Source organism: Gouania willdenowi, chromosome 21 (assembly GCF_900634775.1).
Source record: "Gouania willdenowi chromosome 21, fGouWil2.1, whole genome shotgun sequence".
NCBI classification, from domain to species: domain Eukaryota; kingdom Metazoa; phylum Chordata; class Actinopteri; order Blenniiformes; family Gobiesocidae; genus Gouania; species Gouania willdenowi.
In genome coordinates, this window is record NC_041064.1 from 5,876,032 (window position 1) to 5,886,027 (window position 9,996).

At 42.0% G+C, this 9,996-nt stretch overlaps 1 protein-coding gene across 1 annotated transcript; it reads right to left on the bottom strand.

The window, feature by feature from the left end:
• Positions 1 to 1,233: 1,233 nt before the first annotated feature.
• On the bottom strand, positions 1,234 to 8,485 carry LOC114455353 (UDP-glucuronosyltransferase-like). The gene is made up of 5 exons (XM_028436543.1): positions 7,551 to 8,485; positions 4,445 to 4,576; positions 4,231 to 4,318; positions 2,524 to 2,743; positions 1,234 to 1,846 (listed from the first exon to the last, which is right to left on the bottom strand). The coding sequence occupies exons 1-5, from the start codon at positions 8,409 to 8,411 to the stop codon at positions 1,564 to 1,566; spliced, it is 1,584 nt and encodes a 527-aa protein (XP_028292344.1). The 5' UTR covers positions 8,412 to 8,485; the 3' UTR covers positions 1,234 to 1,563.
• Between the last annotated feature and the right edge of the window lie 1,511 nt (positions 8,486 to 9,996).

Consider the following 9,996-nt stretch of genomic DNA (forward strand, 5'->3'; position numbering starts at 1 on the left):
GTCAGAGACAAATTGTTGAAGCTACAGTGGGTACGAAAATATTCAGACACCTTTAAAATTTTTACTATTTGTTTCATTGCAGCCATTTGCTAAAATCAAAAAAGTTTATTTTATTTCTCATTATTGTACACTCAGCACCCCATCTTGACAGAAAAAAACTAAAATGTACAATTTTTTGCAAAATTATTAAAAAATAAAATCTGAAATATCACATGGTCATAAGTATTCAGACCCTGAATACTCAGTATTGAGTAGAAACACCCTTTTGAGCTCATACAGCCATGAGACTTCTTGGGAATGATGCAACAAGTTTTTCACACCTGGATTTGGGGATCACCTGCCATTCTTCCTTGCAGATCCTCTCCAGTTCTTTCAGGTTGGATGGTAAACATTGGTGGACAGCCATTTTCAGGTCTCTCCAGAGATGTTCAATTGGGTTTGGGTCAGGGCTCTGGCTGGGTCAGTCAAAAATGGTCACAGAGTTGTTCCGAAGCCACTCCTTTGTTATTTTAGCTGTGTGTGTAGGGTATTTGTCTTGTGGGAAGGTGGACCTTTGACCCAGTCTGAGGTCCTGAGTATTCTGGAAGAAATTTTCTTCCAGGATATCTCTGTACTTGGCAGCATTCATCTTTCCTTCAATTGCAAACAGTCGTCCTGTCCCTGCAGCTGAAAAACAACCCCATAGCATGATGCCGCCACCACCATGTTTCACTGTTGGGATTGTATTGCACAGGTGATGAGCAGTGCCTAGTTTTCTTCACACATACCGCTTAGAATTAACTCCAAAAAGTTCAATCTTGGTTTCATCAGACCAGAGAATCTTATTTCTCATAGTCTGGGCGTCCTTCATGTGTTTTTTGTGCCTTGCCACAATTCTGTCTCTGAGCTCCTTGGGCAGTTCCTTCAACCTCATGATTCTCATTTGCTCTGACATGCACTGTGACCTGTAAGGTCTCATATTGACAGGCGTGAGCCTTTCCTAATCAAGTCCAATCAGTTTAATTAAACACAGCTGGACTCCAATGAAGGAGCAGAACCATCTCTAGGTGAATCAGAAGAAATGGACAGCATGTGAGTTAAATATGAGTGTCACAGCAAAGTTATTGTCAAAGTCAGGATTCCCCCAAGGTCCTCCGCCCACGGACGGACATCTTAGAAGAGACAGAGAACCTACTGTACTTTCTTTCATCATTTAGCTTGGGATTTTAAAAAAAAAAATCACAATACAAGTTGCATTCTTAAATAAAACATAGATTTTTATTCACATTTCAGGCAGAAAAAAGGACAATCAACTGTAAAACCATTACAAAAAAACCTACATTCATTCCCTTTTTAAAGAAACAAAGACTAAATGGCTTTAACAATCATAGCTTACATCATTTTATAATCCACACAGTTTCACACAATCAACATCCATCCACACAATAATGACAACATTCCACACAATCACACACACACACACACACACACACACACACACACACACACACACACACACACACACACACACACACACACACACACACACACACACACACACACACACACACACACACAAACACTCTAATCAGATTTTCTCTTTGCTGCAGCTTTCCTGCAGCATTTACGCGTGCAAAACAAGCAGCATTTCAGTGTCAGAAACATCACAGTGATGACTATCACACTAATGAAACCAATGACATCCAAGCTGTGGTACTGGAACCAGTTTAGGTCGTGTGCAGCCACTCTCAAATGTGACGCTCCTTTGTGTCTCATGACAAACTCGGTCCAGAAAGCGGCCAGGTCCAGAGGCTGCACGGGCCGGTCCAGGTGGATCAGAGAAAGCTCCGTCATCTTCTCCTTGTAACTGAGAAGGAGTCAAACAAAAAGGAAACTATATAAGTCCACATATGGACAGATTTTGGTGTTCTATTTTTTGGAAATGTATAATTTTTTCCACCATTATTATTGCCTCATGATGGACTTCACACTTGTTATGGGGTTTTGAACATTTTTGCCCTTTCTGTTGCCTTATCTCACTTTTTTGGTGTTTGTCATATTTTTGAACTTTTTGTTGCCTTACTATGATCGTCTTATCTCTGTTTTTGAGTGTATGACTTTTCTTTTTCTTTTTTTTTTTTGCCTTACTATTGTTTTTTGGGGTTTTTAATATTTTTGTTCTACATTACTTGGATGCCAGATGTTTCCTTATATTTTAGTTCATTGTTTATTCATCAATCAATCATGTCACAAAGCTTTGCAATGTTGGAACAAAGTAAAGATATGGTCCAAATAGGTAAATCAAAGATTTGAGGTTTGTCTGTAAATGAAAAGCAAACACAAAGCACATGTTCAAACATGATACGTTTACGTCAAGGGACTCCCATTAGCTGAGAAAACAAAGGGAGGGAGCAGGAAACTAAACTACTCTGACATGAAAACAGGGTAGAACAGGTTTCTAAAGGTGTGTTTTTACTTTAGATTTCCCTTAAAAAAAGGACATAAACCATCATTTAGAGACAGTCTTGTTTAACCATGTCCTACCTTTTGTCGTGGATGATTTGTTTCAGTGTGGCCGCTAATGTGTCAGAGGTCATACTGAACAGGTCGATCGTCTCAGCCACGCCGCGGCTCACCATGCGGTGCACGTTTTCTCCCTGGTCCCCAAACAGTGGTAACATCAGCATGGGAACCCCATTACAGATGCCTTCGTAGATACCATGTGAGCCCCCGTGAGTCATGAAGACTTTGGCATTAGGATGAGCTGCAGATACACAACACATACACATACTGTACATTAAAACTGTTTAAAACCTTATCAGTATGAACTTTCTTCTTATTGGTCAGCTTAAGGCTGGGATACACTGTGCGATTTTTTTCAATCGTTGCACTCACCTCCAGCTCAAACTGTGCGACTCAGACGCAGAGCCCGAATGTGCGCAGCGTACGATGCATGTTCTCACACTGTATGGACCGACATTCTGACACGAATCTGACTGCTCACACTGTACGTCCATACAGGACACGTCGGGGTCTTGTTTCCGGAAATGCAACGTACAAATTAGAAGAAGAAGGAGAAGAACACTGAAGCATCGCCATTAAAACAGACAAAAAAGAAAAACCCGGAAGTGGAGAGACACTCGCAATTCTCAGCAAAAAGAGCTTTAAAAAAGAAAAGACGGCGACGTGATGGACCAGAAACTGGCTGGACAGACGTAGGCAGTACTGTCAAGTCAATCTCAATTTTACACAGTCCGTTAATTTTACAGCGATCCCACGTGTTCGCGCATGCGCAGTGTGAACGTTTACCATAAGCCGGTCTGTGGCACTGATTCAGCTGTGCGATACCCTCACGAGGAGCGACTGGATTTCAAACATGTTTGAAATCCTTACGACCCTATGATTGCTGATCGGGAGGTGTTAATCGCTTCTCGTGACCCCATGTATACGACACGATGCATGACACACGATCTAGCAGAGACTCGCACGAGTCGAAAATTGGCTCAAAATGAGCCAAAAATCGCACAGTGTATGCCTGCTTTTAAGTGAACACATGGGCTGTGTTCGAAATGTCATACTAACGTACTTGTTGTAGCGAAAAACCTAAATAAATGTGAAATTTGTTGGAGAAATGGCAGAAATGGGAGTATTGTAGCAAAAATGCATTAAAAGGAGCAAAAATATGGCAAGAAAAAGTGATGAAAATAGGTTAAAATATGGCAAGTTTGGTGTAGTTGCAGTTATTCTCTTCCACAGAGCGTTTAAAATTAGCTCTTTAAATTCCAGTTTTCTCACTACCAAAAAGCAAGTTTGTTTTACTTCATCTCAGCTGTGAAAATGCTGATTTTCATCTCGGAAACGTTTATTTTCTTAGCAATGTTAGTTTGACCTCAGTGGGCAGGGCCTCCGAACCTGGAATATTTGAGGGCGCATTAGGTAAGGATGCCAAGCTTCTGTTCTTGTTTGACCTCAGTGGGTGGGGCATCCAAAACAGGAGGGCGCATCATGTTAATGTTGATCAAATTCAACCTTCGCATTTATCGTCACCCGATAATTTGTAAGCTGGGATTGGCCAAACACGAATGTGTCATACTTTGGTCCTGTAGTACGACACAATGTGCACTCAGATTTGCACCCGTTTTCATGCAAGGTTGATAAATGAGGGCCATTGAGTTTGTAGTGTATAGTACAGAGTAAAACATTTCTAACGCAGCCATTGTGTTGTTTTTAACTGCTTTAGGCTAAACACACCTAACAGATCGTTCTGAGGTAACCACTTCATAGTCCTGACATTCTTGGGCATGTCGTCAGGTAGTGCACCAGTGTATCTCCACAAAACCTGAAACACAAACAGAACTTTGCTTTATTAAACTAAGAGTTGGCTCACAGTTCGTTTGCAGTGAATCTCAGTAGTGGACAAAGTCATTTGGTTCTGCCTGATTTGGTTCAATGGGGTTCACCCTACCCTCTGAGGAAGTTGCCTGAAAGCATCAAAGAACTTTTTGGCTTTATCCTCAGGCATGTTGGAGACCATTGACCCCAATGTAAAGACAATGAAGCCATCGTCTCCGGCACCATCCACAAATTCCTGCAAATCCTATGGAAGGGAGAGGAAAGCACAACACAATGAGACCCGAAACGTCTTATAATGAATTGTGGTTATAACAGAATGAATCAGTGTTATGTATAACATAAACCCTTGAGTTAAGTAACCCCAGATAAATGCTTTTATCGTTAAATCCTGCGTCTAAAGTAACTGAGCTCTGCAAATATTGTGGATCCTATCATTTTTACTTTCTTGAACAGGCCAGTTTTGATGGTCTAAAAGAGCTAGATTTGGCCCCCGGGCCTTGAGTTTGAGACGTGTGGTCTAAAGAGTATCTAATAACTGTTGAAACAATGTGACCGTTCACCTCTTTAATTAGATACAGGCTGGCCAAAGTCCAGCAGCCTGTTTCCTTTCACACCGCACTGAATGCTTCACATTTGCAGAAAAAACAGTTATTCCATCCCATAATCGTTCTATTTTAATAAAGTCCCCAACAAAAACTTAATCATACTTGTACGGTACTCTCTCCTTCCCTGTAAGTGGTGAACGTGATTTAATGGCTCCTTTGTTACATCTTTAACTTTTTGTTGCATAACACCACAAGGCGTGACGTTAAAAGTTCTAACTTGTAATGTCTGACTTATTCTTGATTTTCTTTTGCAGCAAAACATTGTCTTTTTCCAGTTAGCATTTACAACCACACACAGTTCAGGTTTAGTAACGCCCCCTAAATGAGTTCAAATGTGATCCATTTGTGTGTTTTTTCAAAGCATGCATGACCTAAACCAGTGGTTCCCTTTCAGTCAATTCACTCAGTACAACACATATAGTATGGGATATCACGCGGTCCTGTGATAACGTAAGTGAGGCTTCGCCTGCCTCATAAAGAGTCATCCTTAAGTACTTACGCTCTTCACTTCACAAAGAACACCTCTACTGAGTGGAGCAAACAAGCTGCTGCGAGTTCGCTCTGTCTCTGCCTTGGCTACTGCCTACCTAGAATTAGTTTAACTGCCCGGTTGGTGTTAGCAGCTGCTGCCCACGGAGTGCTAATTCTGTCTCCAAGCTTTTGTGTTTCAAAATGAGCACGAAGGCTAAAGCAAAGAAGAAGTCTTCTGTTCGCCCCTGTCCTCAGGCGTGCGACTTCTCCTTGCACAATAAGAACCAGCACGAAGCATGTACCGTCTGCCTGGGGATAGTCCACGCCAGGAGAGCATTGACGCAGCCCGAGTCCTGTGCATTTTGTCACCAGCTCCGGCATTCAACCCTGGAAAGGCGGGTCACTTTTGTGGAGAAGGTTCTAAGAAAAGCTGCGGTCTCACGACTTGACCCTCTCCTACCCGAGTCTAGGGACCTGGCTTCGTCCGAGTCTGATGATGAGGAGCCTGTGGTCAAAGTCCCCGCTACTAGCTGGGCTGACCACATGGAATACGTGCACAGGTTGGCCGAGGTCGAGCCGGAGTTCTCCGGGGGCTCTAACCTGCCTCTGGTAGAGCTAGACGCTGACCATGAGGACGATGACGTACTGGACATTGGTCTGGACGTTCATGGTTTGTCGGAGAATAAGCTGGATGCGTTGTCGCCTGGGGAATGTGCTGCCGCCCCAGTTAACCAGGACGACACATCTTTCTTCTCTCTGTATCGCCGTGCAGCTGAGAGACTGGAAGTGGAGTGATTTTTTTCTCCCTCCCAATTCTAGGTCAGTTAAGAATAGCCTGCCCATGATCCCTGATTTTATCTCGAAGTTAAAATCAACATGGAACAAACCACTGTCGACCCATGTCACGGGGCCCTGATATGGACAGTATCTAGATTTAGATGGAGCAGAAAAGGCTGGCTGAGTCAACCCTCCACCTATGGAGCCTTCTCTGGCTGCATATCTGGCGCCCTCTCAACCATGGCGTGAGCGGCCCCACATCGCTTCCTTCCAAGCACTGTAGATTCTTCTTCTTGCAGCTGGATAAAATCTACAGAGTGCAGGCAGGCACCACTCATGCACTGAGCTCTGTCACCATGCTGCAGACCTATCAGGCAATGATCCTGGCTGACCTCATTTTGCTGCTTCCCACCAACAGCTCTCTGGCTCCTCTCCTTAACGAGATGCCACCAGTTGGTCATCACCACACACTTTTGTTCGGTTTTATTGTCTGAATGTAACGGTCCCTTCGGTGGCCCATTCGGTTCTTTCCACTGGGTCGAGCATGCACTAGAGGTGCAGGAGGTTGGTTTCCTGTTCATAGCTGCTCTGCGGGGCATGTATACATGTTCCATACTATATGTGTTGTACCGAGTGAATCGACTGAAAGGGAACAAAATGTTGTCTTTACCTTCTGTTCCCTGAAGTAGAAGAACGAGGTACAACACTTCTTTGCTCTGCTACACAGCTGAGTGATGCGCGGCTACTGAACTGAAGGATGACTGTGATGACAGCGCATTTATTAGGCAGGCGGAGCCTCACTTATGTCATCACAGATCATCTGCCTTAAAAGGCGTGATTAGAGGTTTCTTCAGTAGGCTACGCGGGGGCGTGATATCCCATACTATATGTGTTGTACCTCGTTCCTCTCCTTCAGGGAACAGAAGTTATAGAAATAACATTTCGTTCTCAAACTCTTTTGGCTCTAGTATCCCCTTTCTCTTATTTCTGAGTCCTAGTCCACCCCCCCGCCCCCCTTGTCCCACTACAACATTGCTCTTTTTATATTTCTATAGCGCATAATGATGTGATAACACACATTTTACATAATCTCATTTTGTAAATAAGTAGAATTTTGCCTCTTGAATTGATTTGTTTTTATAGTTTTGATCATTTCCCGCCGGGTGTGTGACCAAGACTGACCCTTGTATTTTCAGTTCATCTTCAAACCAAAATAATTCCCATATCATTATTATAATTTTTAACTAAAAATAAACATGATAAAACCTAATATTTTAATGATTTTCTTAGTTAATTTACCATTCTCTTTCTCAAGTACCCCCTGTAGTGCCATTGCGTACCCCTAGGGGTACACACGCAACTCACCGCTGGCAGAGGAGCTTTCTTTGCACAGTTGATTCCTCCAATCCGAACCATGTTCGGCATGATAGGTTTGGGCCATTCAAAGGTGAAGTCGTTTTTTAGTAGCCAAATGGCTCCATGGCTTAAAACATCTTTATACGTCATGCCTTTCTCTAAGTACTTACTGACCAGGTTATCAAAGTGGACATAGATAATTTTGCACATGTAGGTCTCCAAAGAATACATGATCATGTTTTTGACTCGTTGTTTAAAGTCCATGGTGTCAGTATTACCAGAGAAGGCTGCAGGAACATAGGACGGAGGAGTAGGGCACTGGTTAGCCATTAGGTCAAGACCACATGGAAGTCCATGTAAAAAATAAACAGTCGGAATGGAAAACATGTAAGCCAGGACGGACCCACAGGGCAGGAAGGGGTCTGTGAGGACCACATCAAAGCCACTTTCCTTTAACTGACTCATGAGCACTTCATTATTCAGCAAACTCTCACAGCCTTTCTCCTGGAAGGAAGTAAAGTTCACCAGTCGTTCGATATTGATGAACATGTCTGTGATTTCAGGTGGTTTCTCGAACAAAGACTCCCTGAGACTGTTCATGTTTCTTTCAAGTTCATCGTTGCTGTACGGAACTTTGTAAACCTCAGTCTTGAAGTTCCCCGAGCCTTGAATCAACATACTGGTTTCAGGCACCAGCACCACGACTTCATGTCCTCTCTGGCCCAGTTCCTTCACCAGTATTTTCATGCTAAGCCAGTGGCTGCCATCCACAGGCAGGACCAGAACCTTTCCCGCTCCAACGGGCTCCAGACCTGAGCAGCAGAGCCAAGCCAGTAGCCCCAGCATCGGATACCACACCCCACTCTTCATTGCCTCTTCTCCAGTCTGCAAGCTCTCTAGTTGTGGGAGTTAGTGGTACATGTTGGTAGGAGGTGGTTTTATGTGTGTGTGGAAGAGAGGGAGGGGGAAGGCGGAGGGAGAGTTTGTGAAAAACAGGAAGTTCTGGCTGCTTTTGCACTCAGTTTATGTAATGTCAGCAGGGCTTTATATTAACACCCGCCAAATGTGGGTAAAAAATAACTTTGGCGCGTAACAATGTAGCGTTACGAGCCATTTTGGCTGGTGAAGAACGAAACAAAAACTACTGCGTCTGTATCGGTGTTGCAAGATTGTTGCCAAATTGGGCTGTTTTCCGCCGGGAAACTTGAGTGTGTTTGTGTGTGTTTAGACTTTAAAACGTAATGTGTATCTGGCAACACCGCTGGTTGTAATAATCCTACATTTCCCATGAACACTATGTTGTGACGTGTCATACAACAATTGGCTACGTGCCTACATTAGCGTGACTGTTTCGGTTCGTTATCGGAGGAGTCAGACGGAACGATGATGTAAAAAACAAACAAACGTGGAGATGTTTATCGGGTGTTGAAAAACCTGAACTGCAGAAAAGAAAGGCTGCTGTCGACACAGGGGAAAATGAAGATAAAAGAGGATCTGAAAATAAGTTAGTACTTGGAGAATATCACACACCCTCTCTCCTGCATTCAGACTCCAAGGGGAATTATTCAAATCTATAGTGTCAATATTTTTTGGCAGATACAAGAAGAAATGATCTAAAGAAATAGCTCTGTTTTTTTTTTGTTTTTTTTAGCATTTAGCATTTAGCATTTTAACCCTAACCTGGTGCACCCTTCTGTGTCAAGTAGAACATTAAAAAAAACCTCTGTTTTGCGAGTAATTTTATGCATTTTTGTTGTCATATTGTGTTTTTTGGAGTACTTTTTGTGTTTTTTTTTTTTTTTTTTTGTCATTTTGTATATTTTTCTATCATTTTGTATAGTTTTGGGGTCATTTTTTTGTGTTTTTTCCTGTTATTTTGTATATTTTGACTGTTGTTTTGTTTCTCTTCTGTCAGTTTGTGTGTTTTTGGAGTAATTTAGTATATTTTTGTCGTCGTCATGTGTTTTGTGAGTATTTTTTTGTGCATTTTTGTTGTCATATTGTGTTTTTGTCATACTTTAGTGTATTTCTGTACATTTCCCTAACATTAACGTTGTTGTGCAGTTTTTGTCATATATTTGCCTTTTTAAGAAATTGACTTTACTTGGAATAAAAAAGCAAACTTTTTGCCTTACAGTAAATTAATGTATGTAGTTGTTTTTGCTGTGGATCAACATGTACTGAATGAAGGTAATAGATTACCTCTCATTCTCTGTGACAACACATGCAGCTATAGTTTGTTTCTCCTTTAAGCCACTAGGTGGCGCTCTAGGTCTGGATGTTCTTACTGTACTGCAGATAAAATACTGTGTATTATAGGTAATAGGCGTCATTACAGAGAGAGATTGTTGAAGCTATTAATATTCATTTTTTATTTCAGATGATGATTATAATATTTTATATAGATTATTCATATGTAAAATCTTATTTAAATTATTATATTCTTTAATTAATG

Coding starts and splice junctions, on each gene's coding strand:
- LOC114455353 (XM_028436543.1), bottom strand. CDS start 8,411: ATGAAGAGTGGGGTGTGGTATCCGATGCTGGGGCTACTGGCTTGGCTC. Junction 4,577..7,550: donor AGAAAGCTCCTCTGCCAGCG/GTGAGTTGCGTG, acceptor TCCCTTCCATAG/GATTTGCAGGAATTTGTGGA. Junction 4,319..4,444: donor TCAGGCAACTTCCTCAGAGG/GTAGGGTGAACC, acceptor TTTGTGTTTCAG/GTTTTGTGGAGATACACTGG.